The sequence below is a fragment of the Lithobates pipiens genome, unplaced genomic scaffold, assembly GCF_037356315.1.
Source record: "Lithobates pipiens isolate NorthernLeopardFrog02 unplaced genomic scaffold, aLitPip1_a1.2 Scaffold_1, whole genome shotgun sequence".
NCBI classification, from domain to species: Eukaryota; Metazoa; Chordata; class Amphibia; order Anura; family Ranidae; genus Lithobates; species Lithobates pipiens.
In genome coordinates, this window is record NW_027507685.1 from 240,052,903 (window position 1) to 240,079,458 (window position 26,556).

Here is a 26,556-nt window from a genome sequence, read left to right on the forward strand (position 1 = left end):
ATAATGCTGATCACGTCATATGACGTCCGGTCAGGATTATGAAACCACTTTGCCGCCGTCTATTTGCTATAGGGCGGGCGGCAAGTGGTTAATGAGGTGCCTTTGGTAGGTGTGTTGCTTGAGAAGTAGAAGTTCCATATTGTGAGTGGTAGTTCTCCTTCTAATAGTGGGTGAGCTGTGAGACATTTTTGAATTCTATGGTAGGTAAAGAAATCTGTGGTGGGTGTTTTATATACTGTTTGTATTTGGGTAAAGGATTTATGCAGTATCTCAGATCTCAATTCTGCGGTGTAGGATGTTTGGTTTGTTAACCATTTGGGTATGAGCAGATCAGGTGACAGTAATTGGAGGGTTTGGTTGGTATTTGTATGCATTTGGTGGGTAATTGGGACCATTTGGTGGAGTGTAATATTCTCCAGGCCTTGAAGGAGAAGGGATCTCACCGCTCCAGGAGCACACATGCAGGCTGTAAACTGTCTCTTCGGCTGGGAAGCCACAGGTGCTGGCTATTACTGCTAGTTTGAAACGTCAGCAATTTTTCCTTGTTTGCTGTGTTTGTTGAGCTGTGATGTGATTTTCCAATAAAAGAAAGTGGTCTTCTGAAGAGTGCGGCAGTCCAGAGCTTATTTTTCGTCTATTCTGCAGGCCTTGACCAAGGCTTGTATGGTTGGTGAGAATAAATTGAGATTTGGGTGTCTGATTGTGCTGCTATACAGCCAACATTTAGGCTGGGTTCACACTGCTGCGGGGGGAGATCCGGATGTGATTCGCACCGCAAATCACATCCGATCTCCGTAGCGATGCGAGTTCAGCCATACAGATAGTATGACTGAATTCGCATCGCTCCCGCAGCAAACTCGCACGGGACCCTTTTTTTGGTCCGCAACAGAATCGGATCGCATGGGGGTTTACACCATGCGATCCGATTTCTGTGCGAGTCGGCAGATCGCACTGCGATATGCGGACGGATCTGGGGGTGTCATTAACATATCATTGACACTCCCAGCCGTCCGCATAGGCCAGTGTGAACTGCCGGCGGGAGTAATGCGATGCGGGAAAACGCCGCGGATTCGCGGCGTTCCCGCATCGCAGCGGTGTGAACCCGGCCTTAAGGTTGTGTCCTGGTGTCATGGTGTTCTCGATGTTCCCCCATAATGTGGTTGGATGTGTGTTTACCCAGTTCTTCATTTGGTGGCTAAATATTAATCCTTAATATCTACATAACCCATGCCTCCTGCCAGTTTGTGTTTGACAATTTTTTTGTGACTCCATCTGGATTTTTTTATCTTGCCAGACGTATTGGTGTATAAAGGATTGGATAGATTTGATGTATGAGTTGGTAAGTGGAATAGGTAGTGTGCGGAACATGTAACGCAGCTTAGGAAGTATGAGCATTTTAAAGGCTGCTAGCCTACCAGACCAGGTGAATTCAAATTTGGAGAGTTTGGAGGTTTTCTTCAATAAGCATCTGTTTTGCTTCAGTGTAATTGCTGCTAAAGAGGTTTCTGGTAGATGTGATGATTGTAATTCCTAGATAAGATATACCTGTTTCACCCCATGGGTACGTATAGAAATTACAGAGAAGGTTGCTAGTTATAGCATCTAGGCCGAGGTCTAGAATGTATGACTTATTTTCATTGACCTTGTAATAAGAAATGGCACTAAACCTTTGTATCACAGATTGTATCGAAGCCAGGGAGGATATAGGGTTAGTTACCATCATGATTACATTGTCGGCAAACTAATTGTTCTACTAATCCAATCTTGAATCTTGTAATTGATCTGGTTGTTCTGATATATTCAGCCAAGGGCTCCATTATTAAATTGAAAATAAGGGGCGATAAGGGGCAGCCCTGGCGAGTGCCATTAGAGATTGGAAATGGTTTAGCATCTCGTATGTGTACACCTGTGCTGAAGGTCTCGAGTATAAAGTCATTATTGCTGTGGCCTTGGAGTCCAAACTTAAGAAGTGTAGCTCGGAGATATGTCCAGTTGACTCTATCAAGTGCCTTCTCTGCATCCAAGGATAGAAGCAGAGAAGACGTTCGCTCAGACTCCGCATTGTGAATTATATTGATAATTCTGTGGGTTGCATCATACGTTTGTCTACCTTTTCGTGAACCCGGATTGGTCTGGGTGAATTAGTGATGGCATAATGTTTACTAATCTTGTTGCTATGAGTTTAGCGTATATTTTTGTGTCAATATTGAGAAGCGATATGGGTCGAAAATTTTGTGGGGAGGTGGGATCCTTACCTGGCTTCAGTAGTGTGATGATTAGTGCATTTAACATTTCCTGTGGGAAAGAAGAGGAGGCAGCGTCATTGCACATTTGGGCCAAGAATGGAGCAAGAATGTTGCGGAATTGTTTATAGTACTCCCCGGTGAGACAGTCTGGTCCAGGGGATTTGTTAGACGTTACGGACTTGATTACCTCTAAAATTTCTGTTGGAGAAAATGGGGCATTTAGCGTTTCCAATTGATCCGGGGATACTTTTGGAAAATTGATTTATTTTAGAAAGGTTTCTATTTCCTCTATGGATGGTTGACTAGTGGTGGAGTCATCTTTTCAATTATATAGTTTTTATAATAATGACTAAACGCCTCTGCAATGGCTTGTGGGTCTATTCGTTTTTGTTTTGTGGAGGGGTGATAGAGGTGTGGTATTTTTGTTTTAATATGATGGCCTTTGATACTAAGTGCCATGGCTTTTCCTGCCTTATTCCCTGTGGAATAGTGATTAGCTTTAAATCGTTTTTGGGCTCTGTCATATGAGTCAAATAGTAGATTACGTAATTCTTGTCTGAGAAGTACTAGTTTTTCTTTAAGTTTAGGATCAGACCTTTTTTGATTTTGTTTATCTGTGGTTTCAATTTGGGAGATGAGGGTGTCAAGACGCTGTGATCTCCTCCATTTCTCTCTAGCACCTATTTGGATAAGAATCCCTCTAATGACTGCTTTATGAGCATTCCAAAGTACTGTGTTATTTGATGTCGTTCCCTGGTTTAGAGCAAAGAATTCTTCTAAATGTTTACGAATAGTGGCAGAATGCTCAGGTGATTGTAGGATTGAGACGTTGTCCACAGCTTCATACGTGGGGAAGTTGGCAAATCGTTGATGGTTATTGACACTGGTGCATGGTCAGACCAGGTTATTGTGTCTATAGATAATTCAGATACTTTGGGTCGACTTGTCGACTAGGAAATAGTCAATTCTGGTGTACGAATTATGCCGGTGGGAAAAAAATTTGTAATCTCTTTCAGTTGTATGGTGGCATCTCCATACATCGTATAAGTCATTGCTGTGTAGGAAGTTTCCCAAAGGTGAAGTACATCTGGTTTTACGAGAGGAGTTATCCATGGAAGTATTCGGTACAATGTTGAAATCTCCACAAATAATGAGGTTCCCTTGGTGGAATTTGGCGATTTTGGGCATCAGTTAAAAAGGAATTTGATTTGTTTGGTGTTTGGTACATATAACGACACAATAGTGTATCTAGCGTTGTCCAGAGTACAATCCAGGGCCAGATACCTGGCATCAGGATCAATCAAACTGTTGTGGAGTGTAAAATAGATTTTATTTTTGATTGCTATCATAACCCCATTTTTCTTAGTGAGGCCTGAAGCCTGGAAGATGTTGGTAAAGGATTTGTTAGTGTATTGTGGCTCTGCAGATTTTTTTAAATGAGTTTCTGGTACGCATATGATGTCACAATTACATTTTTGGGCTGTGTGCCATAGAGAGGTTCTCTTCGCCAGATGGTTCAGCCCTTTGGTGTTAAGTGAGATGAATTTTGGCATTTTGGCGAGGGGTGCAGTGTAATATATGGGCTATAATCTTACTCACAGTTAGTGGTGGTGTCCGTCTGTGCAGGAAGATCAGTTGATTGAAGTTCTCGTGCCCTTCTGCTTTATGCTCTCTCAGGGAGGGAGGGATGTGGGGTAAAGAAAATTATAAGATGAGGATAAAATAAACTTTAGCAATGAAAAAAGGGGTAAAAAAAATACAACAATAACTGACAGCAGTGAAGTGAAACTGGTACTGTTGTGTTGTTGTGGGGTGAAAGCTTGTGGAGCAATTTGCAACGAGCAAGGCATCCGACCGGGTTTTTGGTAGAATGGATTATGTGTGATCCTACTATTCTGGTAGAAGTCAGCACCCACCAGTATGGCAGGTTTCGTTGGAGGGTTGAGTGCTTTCCCTATGATTGGTTGGTGCTGGGTTTGATGGATTAGGAATCTTCAGGTATCTTCCACCATGGAGATGTTGTGTTTAATTCCATTTTTGGTGACTATTAGTTTGGTAGGAAAGCCCCATTGGTAAGGGATCTTGTGGTTGTTGAGAGGTTTAGTAATAGTGTTTAGTTATATTTTAGTTGTTGAGTATGCTGCGAGAGATCAGCGTACAATTGGAGATTAGCATCTGGTGCCGGGAGTTGACCAAGATGTCTGGATTTGAATACAAGTTGGTCTTTAGTGTGAAAAAAAAATATTCTCATCAGGACATCACGCAGGGTTTGGGGAGACGATGAATTAGATCGATTATAGTTCCCATAGGTGTGAGATCAAGTAGGAGCATGGAAATTAGTTTTCTGGCATATGCGTTAAGATCATGTGGGAGGACAGTTTCAGGGACCCCTCTGATCTTTATATTATTAGGACGGGACCTGTCCTTGAGGTCCGCCATCTTGGCTCTCATCCATTGTTGTTCATTGACTGTTTCGGGCATTTCACCCACATGTTTTTCAACAGTGTGCAGTTTTTGTCCCATATGATGTATTTGGGAGGAGAATCTGTTAAACATGTTGGAGATGTCATTGTGAAGGGCGCTCTGAAGGGAGATGAGCATCTCCTTCATTGTAGTGTCCGAAACAGGCTGATTTGAGGTAGGAAAGGCTGCTATGGGGGATATTATTATGATGGAACCTGTCCTCGAGGTCCGCCATCTTGGCTCTCATCCATTGTTGTTCATTGACTGTTTCGGGCATTTCACCCACATGTTTTTCAACAGTGTGCAGTTTTTGTCCCATATGATGTATTTGTGAGGAGAATCTGTTAAACATGTTGGAGATGTCATTGTGAAGGGCGCTCTGAAGGGAGATGAGCATCTCCTTCATTGTAGTGTCCAATACAGGCTGATTTGAGGTAGGGAAGGCTGCTATGGGGGATGGGAGAGCAGGGATGGTATTAGATGCAGGGCTCACCTCATTCCCTGCCGAGTCTGTATCCACGACTTTACTGGGCTGTTGCTGGTCAGTGAAGTGAGGGATGATGGTTGTGGCATCTGAGGAATGTAGTGGAGGTGTTATTTCCAAATCATCAGCATCCGGGAGATCTGTATAGGCCGCCGTTGCTTCATGATCAGGGCCGCGGGAGCCATCTTGGATTCTCTGCATTGAGAAGAAGTCTGTCAGTTTTTTAGACTGATGGAAATCTTTTTTCATGTGGTTCATTCCGGATGGTTTCGGAGTGTAATCTGGTGTTCTGACGGTCCGTGCAAGTGCTGAGGGCCACGAGAGCAGCGGGGATGCTGAGATGAAGTCTGGTCGGTGCAGGAGCTGTGTAATTACACGTCCATCTTGCTCGGCGGTTGGCCACGCCCACACACGGAAGTGTTTTTGACAGGTATCCATCCCCCCCCCCTCATTCATATAGCATTTGCTTTTTGTAATCCACCTGCCCTTGGCTCAAACATGCAAACAGGAGGGTGTTCTTAGCACCTTCTCCCCTTCTGAAAACTCTTGGGATGTATTAAACCATTTGCCTAGGTCAGAAAAACCAGGAAGTATCTGAAGAAATGTAAAAATAAAGTTTAAAATAAATCTGATATACTTTCCTGTCTATTTACTAATGCTAGTAGCATAAGGATTACAAATAGTCAATGTTAAGTAAGAGAGTGAAGTTCAGATTTTTTCATTTTAAATAATTAATTCAATGAATGATTAAATTAAATTAAAGTTTTTTTTTAACATAAGGAAAAATGGTTGAATAATGAAAAAAAAATATGATGTAATGATATTATCTATCACCTGTCCAAGTATGTATACTTTTTTTGTTCATCCTAGAGCTCATTAAATATTATTATTGTATAATGCTGCATTTAATAATGTTAATGACTTCTTGAAACAATTGGTCTCTGGGGGAGTTAAGCCCTTTGGAGACAAGGCCTCAGGTATATTTGATAATAAATAAAGTCTCGGCTCAGACACAATGGGATTAAGCGGTGAACCATCTTCATAGCTGGTAAGTGCACACAGATCAATGAACATTACATGATCCATTGACTGGTAAGAAGATAATTGATCAATGGAAAACACAATCAAGAAGTGACAACCTGAGTGTATAAGCAGTGTAAGCCACCTGCACATATATACAGTATATAATGAGATGATCCATAAAAAGAGGACTGTTGCATTGAGCACCAAAGCCATGTTCAACCAGAGTTCCATGGAACTCTAGGGTTCCTACAAATGTTGCTAGGGGTTCCTTGATCTGTGGCTGATTGACCTTCTATTTCATGGCGCCTGCAAAGTTCTAGGACCAACACCAATTGTCAGAGCCAGCTGTATGAACTGTAAATCTGTCTGTAAGGGTGGCATTGTGACCACCACTGCAACAGGGACATGCTATCCACTGCTCCCAAATTATCCCCTTAGAACCTAATTTTTTTCAAGGGTTCCTCTGCAGTAAAAAGGTTAAGAAAGGATGGGCTTTAGGGTTGAATTTTCACGTATTTGAGTAAAATGACAAGCAGAAAATCCGGTTTAACCACTTGTTGACCAGCCACCATCGTTATATACAGCGACAGGTCGGCACGTTCCTGCAAATCGCCATAGGTGTACATCAGCTCCTTAAAGGAGCCGTAGGAGGGGTGTGTGCATGCCCGCTGTACGGCGGGGCACCCGATGCACGTGGCCGGTGACAGCGATGTCCGCTGTCCATCTGGCAGGAACAAGAGCCTGAACGGGAATCTGTCAATGTAAACAGACAGATCCCTGTTCTGACAGGGGAGTTAAAAAGAGATCTGCTCTTCCTCCAGTCAGCCCAGCCCCCATGCAGTTAGAGACACATCCAGGGAACACACTTAACCTCTTGATCGCCCCCTAGTGTTAACCCCTTCCCTGCCATTTATACAGTAATCAGTTGCTATTCTTAGCTCTGATCACTGTATAAATGTCAATGGTCTCAAAAAAAAAGTGTCAAAAGTGTCTGATCTGTCCGCCGCAATGTTTCAGTCCTGCTAAAAATCACAGATCAACACCATTACTAGTAAAAAATAAAAATGCCATAAATATATCCCCTATTTTGTAGATGCTATAACTTTTGCACAACAAATCAATATACACTTATTGCGATATTTTTTTTACCAAAAATATGTAGAAGAATACATATTGGCCTAAAATGATGAAAATTTATTTATACATTTTTTGGGGGGATATTTATTATAGCAAAAAGTAAAAAATATTGTTTTTTTTTTTCAAAATTGTCGCTCTTTTTTTGTTTATAGCACAAAAAATAAAAACTGCGGACGTGATCAAATACCACCAAAAGAAAGTTCTATTTGTGGGGAAAAAGGACTTCAATTTTGTTGGGGTACAGCTTTGCACGACCGGGGCAACTGTTAGTTAAAGCGATGCAATGCCGTATCGCAAAAAATGGACTGGTCATTAAGGGGGAAAATCTTCCGATCTGTACAAAATATATGTATACTTTTTAAATTTAGCTGTATAGTTCTTGTTTCTATCATAACCTACCACCAAAGAACAACCCAAAATAAATTCTCCTGCTCCCGACAATCAAAGCAATACCACATGTGTGCATGTTATTTGTTGTTTGTACCCATAGTACAGCCCAGAAACAATAGTGTGCATTTTACTTTTTTATCCTGCATAAAGCACACGAATACTAATGAAATTTTTTTTTAATCCTGCCCAAAATATATTGACCATGACCTTTGACCCTAACCTTTACCTTTGACCCTTACTTACACACTACACACACACTAACCTTGGTACAAACCTAGACCAAACCTTCATCTAGGGCAGGGATCTGCAATTAGTGGACCTCCAGCTGTTGCAGAACTACAAGTCCCATGAGGCATAGCAAGACTCTGACAGCCACAAGCATGACACCCAGAGGCAGAGGCATGATGGGACTTGTAGTTTTGCAACATATCATATCCCTGATCTAGGGTGTTTTTCTTTATTTTATTTCTTTCTTTATTTTTTTTATACAAAGTTGTTTCTTTCTCTCTCTGCAAGAAGAGGGAGATATACAATGTATCTTTCCTATTCATTCACAAAGAGAGAAATACAGGGGTATCACTGTGTTAGCCAATCAAAGGCTATCACAGCGATCAGGTTACCCAGAACCAGTGCTGGATGCACACTGTGTGGCGTGCTCCCTGGACAAAGACAGATACGCATATATGCGGCTCCATGGAAAAAGAAGTGGGGCCGTATATATGCGTACTGTCGGCGTAAAGGGGTTAATGAATCCCTATGTGTCCACAGGCCATTATGATGGAAATACAGCCATGGTTCTGTCTATACAAACATTATGCACTGAAGGATCATGTAGGGTGACGCTACTTACGCCGCAGTCTAAAAATGTAAATTGCTTGGCTTCCATGATGAGCTAATGTCTTCAGAAATTTTGATATGACTAACCTGAAACAGATACTCAAATAAGAACTTCTGAGTTCACTCCAGTTTTATTTCAGCGACATCAGTTTTCGTGTTTTTTATACATATTATATTATGTATTTAAACATTAACATCAGTCTACGCTCTCAGCACCTACCAGCATGTTTTTGGAAGGTGCAGGCTCAGGCAAAATATGCAAACTATGTGCAGGTAGTGCCAACAAACCTAGTGCTGCCAAGTAGAAGTGCTGACCACTAACCCATTGTGCTACTCAATTAGCTGCAACTTTTGTGGATCATTAATTGAATGTATAGCACACCATGTTTTAAAAATAAGTCTGCTTTTATTCCATGAATATATATAATCACAGCAAATAATTCAATGTTTCTGACCTACGACTTGATGGAGGACCGGTGACACTCTCCAATGTTGTTGTACACAATGTCAGTGGTTGGTTGTTTCAGCCCCCACGTGATGATGGTTAAGGAGAAGCTTGGTTCTAGCATTTTCAGAAAGCCCCTAAATCCTCACACAAATCCACATTCATGTGACACTCTGGCTCCCAAGTCCTCTTTCTTAGCACAGCAAAGTTGGAGGGTCATTCTCCAGGACATTTCTCAGTGCCTATCCAGTGGCAGGTTCCTCTCTGGCTCCAGAACTGTGGCGACGTGATGACGACACCGCAAAAAATACAGTTTGGAGTGGGCACATACTGCAGCTCTAGATCCATGTTTCTCAACCATTTTTCAGTCAAGGCATCCATTAAAATAATGGACACTCTCAAGGTACCCTTTAAAATTATGGAAAGTCTCGAGGCACCCCATTCTAAAATGTAAAAAACTATACTAAAAGTTTTACATAATGCGGCAGCATCAACACATGGACATTAAATGTTTGAGGTGATTTATTCTTCCAAAGCAAAGACAATTTTGCACACTGGTACTGACCGCTATCCCAGTGTTTCTCCTCTCCCTCAGTTTCTCTCCATCACTCCGCTAATGAGACCCACAATGCTGATGGAGAGGGGCAGGAGAGAGTCATACAAGGATGTTGGGCAGATGATCAACACCCTTCTTATCAACACTGATTGACATCACTGGTTTTACTCATTTTTGGCCAATTCTTAAACATTTTGTCAAGGCACCCTGGTTGAAAAAGGCTGCTCTAGATCACCAATTTCCAACTGAACAGGCACCAAAGCTGTACTCATGACAGTGGATTTAGGTCAGTAATAAATGGATTTCTTAACTACTTCAGTCCCAGAGCCTTTCTTTCATTGTTTGTACACATGTTAAAATTCACATTTTAGGACTGAAGATTAGTGTAGTACCTTCTAGTGAGTGCTAGAAGTACTGTTAGGGTGGGTATGTTTTGTTTAGCTCAGGGCTAAGCCTGAGCTATGAATCTGGGTCAGGGTTCAGTGAATCAGGGCTGCATGACTCATTCTGACAGCTCCTCTACTGTCTCCCCCTGGTCTAGAAGGTTGTAGAATCTTCTAGAGCTAGCGGGTGGATGTTAGGAGGAGATGTCTTGAATATTTATGAGGCCTCTGCCAATCCCCAGGAATGGGCTGGCAGCGGGCACAACTTGCCTCATAAACAGGCATGAGCATGCCAGCAGGGGCAGTCGGGTGGAAGATGGCGATATAGTGCTGAGGAGGCTGCCGGTGGCCCTCAGGGGTACCTACTAGTCTGGGGAGGGAGGTGTCCTGCCTGGGACCGGGGTATGGGTGCTGGAAGGATCCTGCCACAACACACAGAGGAAGCCCTTCCAGGAGGCATGGGAGCAAGAGAGAGAGGACGGCGTGAGTAGGTCAGTACTACTGGGACCTGACAAAGGGGGGAGACTGCCACATGTAGCCAGTTCTCCCTGAAAATAGTAGTGGGCTTAGTCTTCATCCTTCCCCAGGAGATTTCCTGAGAGTCAGCTGGGTAGGCTGGTGACATGGGTCAGCAAGATGGGCTGGTGAAGAGTTGGTCTGGAGGACTGCTGTGAAGAAGTTAGCCTGGAGGGCTAGTGAAAGTGACATCAGCAGCCAAATGGGCTGGTAGTGACTGAAGAGGTGGTGTTGAGGTCAGTAGCCACAGGAAGAGAAGTACAAGTTGGTTACTGTATTCTGCTACACAATAAGGGGCTACAAATTCCTGCCTGTAAAGGGTTATTGCTTAAATCTGACTGAGAGCCTGTCAGATCCACTAACAGGGATCGAGCTGGAACCAGTTTACAAATGTGGGCAGGAGGAAAGTAGAGGAGACTGTGTATAGACTGTATATAGGAAGATGCCCTTGAAGTTGTTACCGAAGTTTGCCTAGTCAAGTGGGCATCCCATACCCTTCCATCCCTATCCCTAAGGCTCGGTTCACACAGGGGCGGCACGACTTGCAGCGCCGCGACCTGCACACGATCAGCGGTGACTTGCAAAACGACTTCTGCATAGAAGTCAATGCAAGTCGCCTGAAGTCGCCCCAAAGTAGTACAGGAACCTTTTTTCTAAGTCGGAGCGACTTGAGTTGTTCCTATTAGAACGGTTCCATAGTACAGAACGGAGCGCGCCTTGTCAGGCAGCGAAGTCGCCTGGATAAGCCGCCCCTGTGTGAACCGAGCCTAAGTTATTATCCCTCAATAAATAACAAAAACAAAGTCACGGACTGTTCCCTTTCCTGGGGTGCCTGGGAAAATGTGGTGTGCCTGGCTGTGCAGGGGTGGGGGATCAAAAACTCATAATAAAAACCCTGTTTGGACTCAACTCCAATGACATAAGGGGGATAGGGAAAAGGGAAATGGAAATACACAGTCCACTGTGCAAGTGCAAAATGAAAAAATGTATTACGGTATATCAAAAACACAAAAAAACAGGATTTTTAAAACAGCTTACCTGTAAAGTCCTTTTCTTTGATGTACATCAGGGGACACAGAGCCATAGTACTTATTATGTGGGTTATGTACTCCCTATATAACCCCTCCCACTACTGGGAGTCCTCAGTTTTGTAGCCAAGCAATACAAGTGTATGTACATCAAAGAAAGGGATTTTACAGGTAAGTTGTTTTAAAAATCCTGTTTTCTTTTCTTACATCGGGGACACAGAGCCATAGTACATATTCTCATAGCAATGGCAAATGAAGGGAGGGAGAGACAAAAAAAAAAAAAGAGGCCAGAGGACTGCCCAAAGGCAATATCCTCATGACCTTTAATATCGATTTGATAAAATCTGATAAACGTATGAACCCGAAGACCGAGTCGCGGCCTTATAGATCTGAGCCATAGAGGCCTGATGATGCACCACCCAAGAGGCACTAATCACCCTGGATGAGTGTGCTCTAACATAAGAAGGAAGAATTTTCTTCTTTAAGCTGAAGCTTGAACAATCACTGACAAATCCATTTGGAAAATAGTGAATTTTGACACTGCCTGTCCACATTTTGGACCCTCTGGCAGTACAAACAAAACGTGTATTTTGCGAACCTGAGCGGTCGCCTTTAAATAGACTCTGATCGCCCTTACTACATCAAGGGAATGTAGTGCCTTCTCTTCCCAGTGTCTTTTATGGAAACCCTGACGCTACATTTTCAACCAACACCCCATGACACCACTCATATTCTACTGTGCTACAGACCACCGGGACCAAAGTCCAATCTTCTTTCACCCCTCACGGAATCCTTTGCAATGCACACCCTAAAATTCAAAAATTTCCTGGCACTCGGAGATTTCAACCTTTGGGCAAACGAGCCTAAAGACCCCATCGCGACTGCCTGCATCAATCAACTAGAAGAACTGGGTCTACAGCAACTGATAGACTCCACGCATGGGTCAGGACACACCCTGGACCTCATTTTCAAACAGAACATCGACGTCAACATACTCGACAACATAACTCTGCCATGGACGGATCACCACGCCATCAAATTCAAAATCACTACCAACATCACCAATGCAAAATGGAAACCTGTAACAACGCACTGGACCAGATCGCATAAAAAACTGTACTCCGAAGCCTTCAAAACCACTCTGTCCAAAAAGATATCTACAATAACCTTAAACCACTCTACGGAGGAAACACTCAACTCCCTGAACAAGGCATTACTGCAATCAGCAGACTCGGTAGCACCAAAACGCAGGGCTCTCATCAGGAAGAAAAATGCTGGATGGTTTAATAGCTCCCTCTCCATACTAAAGCAAGAACGCAGAAGAGCGGAAAGAACATGGAGAAGAAATCACACCGAGGAAAACCTATTTAACTACAAAGGTCTGACAGAGAATTATCGGAAAGCAATCTTCAAAGCCAAAAAGGAAGGGATTGTTCCCAGCATCCTCAAACAAGGCATCGTCAAACCTCTACTCAAGAAACCAAACCTGGACCCTCAGGATCCAAACAACCGTAGGCCGATTACAAGCCTCAACACCATCTCTAAGATCATGGAGAAAGCTGTAGTACATCAGCTACAACTTCACCTGGATACTCACAAACTCCTGGACCCGCTGCAATCAGGCTTCCGCCCTGGTCATGGAACAGAAACCGCTCTCCTCAAGATTTGGGATGACGCCCTCGAAGCAGCAGATGACGGAGAGCCGTGTCTCCTCGTACTGCTAGACCTAAGTGCAGCGTTTGATACAGTAGATCATAATACTCTACTCGTCCGCCTCACAGAAGTAGCCGGAGTCCAAGACATGGATCTCCACTGGTTCGCGTCCTTCCTAGGAAATCGGTCACAGACAGTGAAACTAGGAAAATTCCTCTCCGAAACTCGGGCAGTCACCTGCGGAGTCCCTCAAGGCTCTCCGTTGTCACCCGTTCTCCTTAACATTTACATTCGCCCACTCCTTCAAATCATCAGATGCTCAGATCTCTTCTTCCACTCTTACGCTGACGACACGCAACTTTATTTCCGGATCAATGGAAAAAAAGATCACCAACAACAACTTGAAAACTGCCTCAAATCAATAGAGGACTGGATGACCACCAACTCCCTCCAGCTGAACCAATCAAAGACAGAGCTTCTTATCTTACACTCAAATCATAAGCCCGCAACCAAAACCTCCTGGTCTCCACCAACCGTCTTTGGGCAGACTATCTCCCCAAAGACCAAAGCGAAGAGTCTCGGGGTTATTTTAGACGCACAAATGTCAATGGATGCGCAAATAGGATCTGTAGTCAGTCGATCTCACCATCTGCTGCGCATGCTTCGCAGACTCATCCCTTTTATCCCAAAGAATGACAAAGCAGTGGTAGTTGGAACAATCATTAATTCACGACTGGACTACGTAAACTCGCTTTACATAGGATTACCACAATATCGACTTGCGCGATTACAACTGATCCAAAACACGGCGGCAAGGCTGATAACAGGAAAAAAACCCTGGGAATCCATTTCTCCTTCACTGAGGAGCTTACATTGGCTAACCGTAAAAAATCGGATCACGTTCAAGACCCTTTGCCTCACCCACAAATGCGTGCATAGAGAAGCTCCGCAATACCTAATGGAGAAAATAAATCATTACACACCAAACCGCAGTCTTCGATCAGCCAACAAAAACCTCCTCCTCGTGCCCAAAGCCCGGTATAAATCCAAGGGGGATCGGAGATTCGCTGTCCAAGGGCCTCGGCTATGGAATGCTCTACCAATCAACATCCGCCTGGAAGAAAATCACCTGGCTTTTAGGAAAAAACTCAAGACCTTCCTCTTCTAGCAGATGATCAAAGCTCGCCACAGCGCCTAGAGGCGATTCAGTTCGCAATGTGCGCTATATAAGTATTTCATTCATTCATTCATTCATTCCCCAGATTGAGGATCTGGGGAGAAAGGAGAAGGAATAATATCTTGGTTTAAATGAAATGCATATAGAGACCAAAATTAGCTGCGCTACCTACCCCCACTGAGGCTATTACTGTTTGTGCAAGGAAATTAAAATTAATCAGATAATTCCAATAGATTAAGTGAACAATTCATGTACAATCAAAATTAAGTGATAAATGCTCAAAAATGTAATATGATTAAATTAATATAGTGATTAATAACAGTTGATTATATTCAAAAAGTGAATAAATAATTATAAATGAATAAATAAATTCATTAATTATTGACTATAAGTAAACTAATTTAAATTAATATATATTCAATAAATAATTATAAATAAATACAGTGATTATTAATAGTTAAATAAGATAAAAAAACAGTGACAAATTAATAAAAAATTATATCCATAAAGAAGGTGAACCAGTGAACCACAACCAACGAGAAAAAGTCCAAACAAAAAGTCTTTATAATGGAAGAGATATCTCTTTAAGAGGGTGCCAGTCAGCCGTGCGTTCCACCTTCACCAAGCCAGAAACCCGTGAGTCAACAGTAGGAATGCACGCTTACCAGAAAGCGGTATGTAAACGCTCATGGAATTTGTCACCCGAACTGCACCAATCCTGACTCCTATTGCGGAAACACTTTCAAATGGACCATGAAGATTTCCACATCAGCAAGCAATGGTTTAGATGGTAACTCGGAAAACACAAAGAAAGCCTGTCATAGCGTAAACCAGGCAGGCTATTTTTATTTAACCACTTGCAGACCGGACCATTTTGCTGGTCAAAGACCAGATCACTTTTTGCGATTCGGCACTGCGTCGCTTTAACTGACAATTGCGCGGTCGTGCGACGTAGCTCCCAAACAAAATTGACGTCCTTTTTTTCCCACAAATAGAGATTTCTTTTGGTGGTATTTGATCACCCCTGCGGTTTTTATTTTTTGCGCTATAAACAAAAATAGAGCGACAATTTTGAAAAAAACGCATTATTTTTTACTTTTTATAATAAATATCCCCCAAAAATATATAAAAAAACCTTTTTTTTCCCTCAGTTTAGGCCGATACGTATTCTTCTACATATTTTTGGTAAAAAAAATCACAATAAGCGATTATTGATTGGTTTGCGCAAAAGTTATAGCGTTTACAAAATAGGGATAGTTTTATAGCATTTTTATTAATAATTTTTTATTATTTTTTTTTTACTAGTAATGGCGGCGATCAGCGATTTTTATTGTGACTGCGACATTGTGGGGGACCCATCAGACATTTTTGACACATTTTTGGGAGCATTGTCATTCATACAGTAATCACTGCTATATAAATGCAGTGATTCCTGTGTAAATGACACTGGCAGTGAAGGGGTTAACCGGTGGGTGGCAGTGTAGGGGTTAAGTGTTCCTAGGGGTGTGTTACTAACTGTGGGGGGGTTGGGCTTTCATTTAGTGAACACTGATCTCTGCTCCAATCACATGGAGCAGAGATCAGCGTCACTAGTTGCTAGGCAGAATGGAGAAATGCTGTTTACTCGGCATTTCCTCCATTCGGCCGCTCCGTGAGACGATCGCGGGGATGCCCTCGGCGATCTAGTCCGCGGGTCCCGCGACCGGACTCACGGGGGTCCCGACCAGCGCGGGATTGAATATTGGACGTACCTGTACGCCAATATGCCTGCCCGTGCCATTCTGTCGACGTACATCGTCGCGCGCTGGTCAGGAAGTGGTTAAATAAACAAAATATACTCACAAACACAGCAGTAAAAAAGCATGAAATGCCGGCCAGCATGCGAAAGCCCGTTCAGAAGGTCAATGTAAGTGCTGACGCAACTCCCCTCCTTGCAGGATGGACACAACCGATCGGATTGCCGATTCAGATTTTTGAGATCTAGAATGGGTCTTACCTCTCCGTTTGGTTCTGAAACTGTAAAAGGTTTGAATCAAAAACCTGTGCCCTGTTCCACTAAGGGAACCTCTGATATCACCGACTGGGATAATAGATGATCCAAAGCCTGAAAGAGAAATTTCTTTTTCTCTGGATCCTTGGGAACATCTGCCCTTAGAAAAAGTCCCTCTGTCTCTCTTTTCTCCTTATTTGTCCCTCATTTTGGTCTGATCTATATCATTGTATATAAAATGCACTATTTATCTTACAAAAAGTGTTTCCCAGTGCTAAACCTTTCATCCATTTTCTAAATCGTTGCATTTGTAAATTTTAAAAGCCAATATAAAGGAATCGTAGTGGTGAAAAAATGCACTTGTGAGTTTACTTAATGCTTTTTTTTTAAATAATTCTGCTTTAAGGGGGAGTGACAGGCGGTGTGTCCTATGCCTACATACTTTTGCTAATAGGTGTCCCGCCCCGTTCCCACCTCAAAAAGTTGGGGGGTATGGTTAAAACCCCCAAACATTATATATTTTCTGAAGATAGGGACCTATAAAATGGTGGTGAAACTTTTTTATGCCACATACCATTAGTGCGCTGTGAGATTCTCACAGATAGGGCCCACATCATCTTGTCTTTCCTCCTGACTGACTGTCCAAAAACTGTCCCTTTCATTAATTAGATTTCATTTCTTTCAATTACGGAGACTCAGAGATACATATAGGCATTTCCTAGGCCAGTCTTCCTAGGCATACCCACCTCTCCAGATGCACATCCACCAATTAAGGTATTTTTATATTTGTATAACTCCTCATAAGAGCCAGCCTAATGCTTGCATCAGGGCTGAGGGCTCCTGAGAGGAGTACTGAGGACGGGTGCTGTAATGTGTTCAGGAAGCCATGTACAGCACCCTGCTGGCCCCCACCCATCAGCCATGTTCTGGCTCCATTGCATAGAAAGGCACATAGACTCCTTGATGTCACATGATCTATAATAAGGTATGTAATGAAAAAGGTGAAAGTTTTTTTTATATTACTAGCATGCTGATGGCAGGGACACAAGCAACAACTAATACCTGATAAAGGTTCTACCCCCTCATCAATCTATCCAAACCTAAAAAGATGAGATTTCAGGAATCATGTTAAGATTTAAAGGGTTGAAAATGCAGACTAGAATTGATATTTCATCAGCTTTCATCAATATAATGCATCAATATTTCCAGCAGTGTGAAGAATACTTTGTATATTTTATTACATGGATTCAAATAACAAGACCATTGTTTCCTATTTTATAATCAATGGGATTTCAAATGTCCCCAAATTGCAACTTCTGATTTTCCTCCTGGTTCTTCTCATTTATCTTCTGACTCTTGGTGGAAACCTGGTCATTCTTCTATTGGTTTGCCTGGACTCCAATTTCCATACTCCCATGTACTTCTTCTTGGCCAACTTGTCCGTCTTGGACATGTCCTCCTCCACCACCACTCTGCATAAGGTTCTTGTAGCTTTTTTAACACAAGACAAGACAGTCTCTTTCCTGGGTTGCATAGCACAGTTCTACGTGTTCTCCTCCTTGGCCTGTAATGAGCTATTGATATTAACAGCCATGAGTTATGACCACTATGTCGCCATCTGCAATCCCTTACATTACTCTATCCTCATGAACCCAAGAGTTTGCACCCTCTTGGCCACAGTCTGTTGGGTCGTTTCTTTTTTAGAGGTGGTACCCTATCTTGCACTACTGTTGGAAGTCTCATGTTATAAATCCAACATCATAAATCATTTTTTTTGTGATCTTGTGCCTCTTCGCAGTCTCTCTTGCAGTGACACCTCTGCCTTGGAGATGTTGAGCTTCATTGAAGGACTATTACTTTTAAGCCTTACACCCTTTGTCCTCACCTTCACTCCTTATGTTTTCATTATTGCTGCAATAGTAAGGATCCGTACAAGTGGTGGGAGATATAAAGCCTTCTACACTTGTTCCTCACACCTCACTGTTGTTGTCCTTCTCTATGGAACCCTGGTGTGTCAGTATCTCGATCCAACCAGAGAGGACAGTTTAGAGTCCAATAAATGGTTTTCACTCTTTAATAGTGATGGACGAACTTCCGATGGGACGTTTCGCGAACGTGGACCACGAACGGGGACGACTGTTCGCGAAACCGAACGTTCGCGGCGGGCCCCATTGACTTCAATGGGAGGCAAACGTTTCAAACCTTTAGGTCGAATTTCCAGCCACAGGATAATTATTAGCTGGGCAAACATAGTCCCACCACATAGCCAATGACATAACACATGTATGAGGTGAATTTGGGATCGATAACTACAAGCATTCTTTTTTTATATGGAAAATTGTTCTGACAATTCAGGACTGTGGAGCGCATGAAGGCAATGGAGGAGAGGGAAGGTCAGGGACCAGGGTAGGCAGAGAAGAGGGTGCAGGAGATGATCACCAGCAGCGTGACATACAGCAATGACACATGCACCGTGATAGAGGCATCTGACAACAGCACCGTGATAGAGGGCACTGACATCAGCAGCATGACATAAAGCATTAACACCAGCACCGTGACATACAGCATTGACAGCAACACCGTGATAGAGAGCACTGACATCAGAAGCGTGACATACAGCACTGACATCAGCACCGTGATATACAGCACTGACAGCAGCACCGTGACATACAGCACTGACAGCAGCACCGTGACATACAGCACTGACATCAGAAGCGTGACATTAAGCACTCACACCAGCACCGTGATATACAGCACTGACAGCAGCACCGTAAGCAGCCCCAGGAGAAAATCAGCACAGCCAGGGATGGTGTGATCCCCTCATAATAAGAACCCCCAGGGGGTGCACATAGCAGAGAGTGAAGAAGAGGGTGCAGATCGAGAGGATGAGGAGGGTGCAGAAGAGTAAGGCTGAGTGAGCCACTCAACCAAGTCTGGTGCGTCCTTTAAAGTAATTGAACGCACCTTCTGCAACTTCCCACTTAGGCTCAAGGCTGTTGCTCCTGTCCTACCCCTACCACCCCTGCGGAAGAGCCTGCCTCTTCCTCTGCCTATCATTTTTTAAATGACCCTGTGACAAAACTCTTAGTCCCTATACCGATGAAGGACTGGTGCAGTATAGGGCAGCGGTCAGCAGTGGTGCACCTCAACCCTATGTATTGTGGACCGATACCGGTCCTTACAGAACAGCAGACTGTACCGCACTCAACCCTATGTACTGTAGCACCCTTCACCAAGTTACCAATCCTTATAAGGACCTTTGTGGACCAAGTAGGTTGTGTGTGACTGATTAGCAGACTGTACGTCAGTCCCTATACCGCTGAAGGACTGCTGCAGTATAGGGCAGCGGTCAGCAGTGGTGCACCTCAACCCTATGTATTGTGGACCGATAACAGTCCTTATAGAATAGCAGACTGTACCTCACTCAACCCTATGTACTGTAGCACCCTAGACCAAGTTACCAGTCCTTATAAGAACTTTTGTGGACCAAGCAGGTTGTGTGTTAGTGATTAGCAGACTGTACTTCAGTCCCTATACCAATGAAGGACTGCTGCAGTATAGGGCAGCGGTCAGCAGTGGTGCACCTCAACCCTATCTATTGTGGACCGATAGCGGTCCTTACAGAACAGCAGACTGTACCGCACTCAACCCTATGTACTGTAGCACCCTAGACCAAGTTACCAGTCCTTATAAGAACTTTTGTGGACCAAGCAGGTTGTGTGTTAGTGATTAGCAGACTGTACTTCAGTCCCTATACCAATGAAGGACTGCTGCAGTATAGGGCAGCGGTCAGCAGTGGTGCACCTCAACCCTATCTATTGTGGACCGATAGCGGTCCTTACAGAACAGCAGACTGTACCTCACTCAACCCTATGTACTGTAGCACCCTAGACAGACCAAGTTACCAGTCCTGATAAAGAGCTTTGTGGAACAAGTGAGTTGTGAATGATGAGCAGACTGCAGCAGAAGGGCAGCAGTCAAGTATAATATTCTTTCTATATTTGGAAGAAAGAATATTATACGTGTACAAGCCTATTACCGTACCACTGATACCAGTCCTGAAAAGAACCTTTGTGGAACTAATAGTAGCAGCAAGTCTTTAAACTGACCCTCACTGCCTGACACACTGCTTCCTTCCTGTCCCTATACAAAGTGGCAAAAAAGAGGAGACTGGAACGATTAGTGGTTACTGGAATAGCTCTTTTGTGGACCTGATAGTAACAGCTAATGATGATGATGATGACTAAACTGACTCTCCCTGTAGCACACAACGTCCTGTCCCTTTCTCTAAACTGACAAAAGACACTCAGGCTGCTGCAAGAATCAGTAGCACAGCAAACCTATATACACCTAACACCTATACCAGTCCTGAAAAGAACTTTTGTGTACCAAATAGACAGGCGGTGTGTCCTATGCCTACATACTTTTGCTAATAGGCGTCCCGCCCCGTTCCCACCTCAAAAAGTTGGGGGGTATGGTTAAAACCCCCAAACATTATATATTTTATGAAGATAGGGACCCCAGAGAATAAAATGGTGGTGAAGCTTTTTTATAACACATAACATTAGTGCACTGTGAGGTTCTCACAGATAGGGCCCACATCATCTTGTCTTTCCTCCTGACTGACTGTCCAAAAACTGTCCCTTTCATTAATTAGATTTCATTTCTTTCAATTACGGAGACTCAGAGATACATATAGGCATTTCCTAGGCCAGTGTTCCTAGGCATACCCACCTCTCCAGATGCACATCCACCAATTAAGGTATTTTGATATTTGTATAACTCCTCATAAGAGCCAGCCTAATGCTTGCATCAGGGCTGAGGGCTCCTGAGAGGAGTATTGAGGACGGGTGCTGTAATGTGTTCAGGAAGCCATGTACAGCACCCTGCTGGCCCCCACCCATCAGCCATGTTCTGGCTCCATTACATAGAAAGGCACAGAGACTCCTTGATGTCACATGATCTATAATAAGGTATGTAATGAAAAAGGTGAAATTTTTTTTGTTTTTTTTTATATTACTAGCATGCTGATGGCCGGGACACAAGCAACAACTAATACCTGATAAAGGTTCTAACCCCTCATCAATCTATCCAAACCTAGAGATTCAATAGCCAGTGCGGCTCTTCTGCTTGATTCCGAGCATGCGTGGAACTTTGTGCGTCGGAATTGTGTACACACGATCGGAATTTCCGTCAACGGATTTTTTTGTCGGAAAATTTGAGATCCAGATCTCCAATTTTGTGTGTCGGAAATTCTGATGGAAAATGTCCGATGGAGCTTACACACGGTCAGAATTTCCGACAAAAGGCTTCCATTGGAAAATCCGACCGTGTGTATGCGGCATAAGGCTCCATTCACACCTTGCGAATGTGTGACAAAGTGTACAAAAAATGCAGCGGCAAACGCAATGTGCGGTGTGATTGATTGATCAAAGCGCACCGCAGCCACATCAAAAAAGGTGTCTGCGACTTTTTTTTTATTCACACTAAAAACGAATTGCATGGGTGTTTGTACCCATGTGATCCCATTTAGACAAACGCACTGCGTCTGCGACCAGCTTTTGGGGTGTCGTTAACTGTCCGTTGCCACCAGCAGCACTATGGGGTGCATGAGTGTGAACCAGGGCTTTAGAACTTTTATTCCCGCAAGTTGCGTTTTTGGTTCTGTAGACTTTGATGGAAACAAAACCACAGTGCTTGTGTTTTTAATACGTTTCTGCTGCATTTTTGCTGGTTTTGGGACACCTCCCAAAAATGCGCCAAAAACGCGTGTGAAAAACACAAAACACACCCAAAATGCATCAATCGCAACCTACATATGTGTGAATCAGGCCTTTGAAGCCCACAATAGTGCGTCGCACCTGTGTGCATTGCACAGGGTTGCAGGGTGCTTGCAGAGCAGCCCCACTCACTGTCCTACTACCGCCCAATAGAACTGCATCAGTCGCATTTGGTGGTGGCACTATGGCTGCAATATGTGTACAGCCATAAGGATTCAGGGGGCAGTAAAATCATGGCTGAACTGCCTAGTATTACCGCCCCCTGACCTCACGTGTGAAGGAGCCCTTAAGGCCCGTACACACGGTCGGACTTTTTGACAACAAACATGCAAATTAGCTGTTTTGGAGCAACATCCGACTGTGTGTACGCTCCATCGGACAAACTTTTTCTGTTTTCATCGGACTTTTGTTGGCTCTGCGAACGGACAAACTTTTTGACAACAGAAGTCCGATGGAGCAAAGTCCGACCGTGTGTATGCAAAAGCATCGGACTTTTGTACAAGGTACAAACACGCATGCTCAGAACCATTGCAAACGATCAGACTACAATACAGAAGTTGACCAAAGGTGGCGCTGGAGTCATTGAACGTCCTCTTTTGAAGTGGCGTCCGTACGTTGTGACGTCACCACGTTCGTGTTTGTTGTCAAAAAGTCCGACCGTGTGTATGCAATACAAACTTGTGGACAACACACTTTGTACAAAAGTCCACGGAAAAGTTTGTACAAGTCCGACCGTGTGTATGGGGCTTTAGTGTCACTGTAAACTGATGGGTTTGGTTCTGCTTTAACTGTTTGTGCTCTCAACCCAATTATGAGGCCATCATATGTCTGGTGACAGATCTGATCTAGGATTGCCACCTCATCCCTTGAAACCCGATTACATATGAATTATACAGGGTTTGGGGCTAATTTAATGCAGATAAGGCAATAAATATTTTTAACCACTTAAAGACCGGAAAGGATTTACCCCCTTAACCACTTCAGCCCCGGACCAATTGTCAGCTTAAGGACCAGAGGTCTTTTTACAATTTGGCACTGCACTGCTTTAACTGGTAATTGCGCGGTCATGCAATGTTGTACCCAAACGAAATTTGCGTCCTTTTCTTCCCACAAATAGAGCTTTCTTTTATTTGATTGGTATTTGATTGCCTCTGCGATATTTATTTTTTACGATATAAAAGGAAAGACTGAATTTTTTTTTTTTTTTAAAGATATTTTCTACTTTTTGTTATAAGAAAAATCGAATGACCTAAATTTTAGTCATACATTTAGGCCAAAATGTATTCAGCCACATGTCTTTAGTAAAAAAAAAAAAGTCAATAAGCGTATATTTATTGGTTTGCGCAAAAGTTATAGCGTCTACAAACTAGAGTACATTTTCTGGAATTTACACAGCTTTTAATTTATGACTGCCCATCTCATTTCTTGAGGTGCTAAAATGGCAGGGCAGTACAACCCCCCCCCCCCCAAATGACCCCATTTTGGAAAGTAGACACCCCAAGGAAATTGCTGAGGGGCATGTTGAGCCCATTGAATATTTTTTTTTGTCCCAAGTGATTGAATAATGACACAAAAAAAAAAAAAGTTTACAAAAAGTTGTCACTAAATGATATATTCCTCACACATGCCATAGTTGTATGTGGAATTGCACCCCGAAATATATGCTGCTGCTTCTCCTGAGTACGGGGATACCATATATGTGGGACTTTTTGGGAGTCTAGCCGCGTACGGCACCCCGAAATCCAATCACTGCCTTCAGGATTTCTAAGGCCGTGTACACACGCGGGGACTGTTCACTCAACTCTGTCCGCTGAACAGTGTTTCAGCGGACAGTCCGCTCGTGTGTGGGCTTCAGCGGACAGTTTCAACGAACAGTCTGCTGAACAAAGTTTTTCGAAATTTCCGAAAAACTGTCCGCCGAAACTTGGTTTCAGCGGACAGTCCCCGCGTGTGTAGGCTTGTTCGACAAACTAAGTTGCGCGCATGCTCAGAAAGGATTTCCACGTCAGAAGGTTGCATTGCAGTGTATTGGACGTTGAATTTTTCAATCCGTCGTACGTGCCGAAACGTCATCGCGCTATGTTTCAGCGGACTGTTCGTTCGTCGTGTGTAGGCAAGTCCGCTCATGCAAATTTTGAGCGGACTGTTGCGGCAACTGTTTGACGAACAAAGTTGAGCGAACAGTCCCCGCGTGTGTACGCGGCCTTAGGGTGCAAATTTTTGATTTCACTCCTCACTACCTATCACAGTTTCGAAGGTCATAAAATGCAAAATGGCACAACCCCCCCCCAAATGACCCCATTTTGGAAAGTAGACACCCCAAGCTATATACTGAGAGGAATGTTGAGTCCATGAAATATTTTATATTTTGCCACAAGTTGCAGGAATATTACAATTTTTATTTATTTTTTTTGCACAAAGTTGTCACTAAATGATATATTGCTCACATATGCTATGGGCATAAGTGAAATTACACCCCAAAATAAATTCTGCTGCTTCTCCCGAGTACGGGGATACCACATGTGGGGGATTTTTTGGGAGCCTAGCCACGTACGGGACCCCAAAAACCAAGCACTGCCTTCCGGATTTAAATATAAAACGCTACCAAAATGAACTTAGAGATCGCAGGGATCAGGCCTGACTCTGCGAACGCTGCAGTTATGTGTTTAGTGTTTTGTAAGTGACAGTGATCGATCGATACTGCACTTGGGTGGGCTGGGCAGAGGGGCAAAACACAGGTGCTAGCAGGTATCTGGGCTTATCCCGCTAACAATGCCTTTTTTTGGAACCCTAAACTGCTGGAGACACTAGTATAGATCTGATCAGATCAGATATTGATATGTTCAGATACTATACCACTACGGGAGGTGTATGCTTTGCGTGTGGGTGTTAGCGGTACTGGCACTAACCTAGCGCTGCCTGGGGTGACGCAGACCCTGACCGTAAAACCTAATTGATATCACCCGCCGGGTGATCAGGGGGTTAAACTTTTAGTGGGTAATAAATGGTGGGTGCCCTGATGCTATAAAACGCAAACTAACCAGAGTCACCCGTAACACTTATACGGTGATCACTGGTGAAAGGGTTAACTAGGGGCAACCAGGGGGTTAAAATCTTTATTAGGTAGTATATGGGAGTCCCTGACGCTATATAAAAACCTGTGAACCTAAAAAAATAACTAGCTGCCTAGTGGCACCAGTGACGCTAATGCAGCGATCAGAAAAACGATTGCTTATTTTGTGTGTTGGAAATTCCGATGGTAAATGTCCGATGGAGCCTATACACGGTCGGAATTTCCAGCAAAAAGCTCCCATCAAACTTTTTTTTCTTTGGAAAATCCAACCGTGTACGGGGCATAAGGCCCCTTTCACACATGCGGACATTATATCCGTATTTCATCCATCCATCCGTGCTGACAGCACGAGGACAGAAAAAAGCCGATCACCGGTGGCAGTGAGAGGGACATCAGTCCCGATCACTGCAATCTGCCGCCAGCTTCTCAGTGCCCACCTGTGCCCCCTACAAGTGTCACCTAGCAGTAGGCAACAGTGCCGCCTACCAGTGCCCACCAGCACCATCTGTCAGTGCCTAAAGAACAGTGCTGCACAGTGTCACCTATCAGTGCCCATCCGTGCCCCCCATCAGTGCCGCCTTATCTGTGCCCATCAGTACCGACTTATCTGTCCTCATCAGTGGCACCTTATCTGTGCCTATCAGTCCCGCCTTAAGTGCAGCCTATCGGTGCCCACCAGCGCCGCCTCATCAGCGCATATCAATGAAGCAGAAAAATTACCTGTTTGCAAAATTTTATAACAAACTATTAAACATGATTTTTTTTTTTTGTCAATTTTCCAGCTTTTTTGGTTTGTTTAGCAAAAAAATAAAAGTCCCAGCTGTGATCAAATACCACCAAAAAGAAAGCTCTATTTGTGGGGAAAAAAAATTATAAAAATTTCATTTGGGTGCAATGTTGTATGACTGCGCAATTGTCCTTCAAAGTCTGTCATCGCTGAAAGCTGAAAATTGGTCTGGACAGGAGGGGGGTTTAAGTGCCCGGTAAGCAAGAGGTTAAGTCCGTATTGCCATAGAATTTTCAGGCGGATCCTTTGGTGGCGGGGGTGGCGGGGATCATGGTAATAATCGGCATCCTCTGATAATGTTTTGTATCTTCTGTGTTGGTTTAATTGCTTGTGTGTTATTGAGGGGTTTCTCTAATGCTCTGTTATCATCTCCCCTCTGACACTAACTTTTTTAGCTTCAGTACGGATCATTTTGGCCGACATGGACATGGCAACAGAGTTTTCAGATACTCCTTTAGCAGTTGTAAAATGAAACATGATTTTGCCCTGGGCCTGTTTACATTTCTGATCCTCCAATTCCCTCTGCAGTGCTATGTGCAGTAAGAAAGGATCAGAGTACTTTTATATTTCTAGCCTTAGGCCGTCATT

General features: G+C 43.5%; 1 protein-coding gene across 1 annotated transcript; it reads left to right on the top strand.

Annotated features, from left to right (window-relative positions):
- Positions 1–6,218: 6,218 nt before the first annotated feature.
- Positions 6,219–26,440, top strand: LOC143987852 (olfactory receptor 5AR1-like). The gene is made up of 3 exons (XM_077486950.1): positions 6,219–6,241; positions 17,355–18,407; positions 26,364–26,440. The coding sequence occupies exons 2-3, from the start codon at positions 17,570–17,572 to the stop codon at positions 26,438–26,440; spliced, it is 915 nt and encodes a 304-aa protein (XP_077343076.1). The 5' UTR covers positions 6,219–6,241; positions 17,355–17,569.
- The last annotated feature ends 116 nt before the right edge of the window (positions 26,441–26,556 follow it).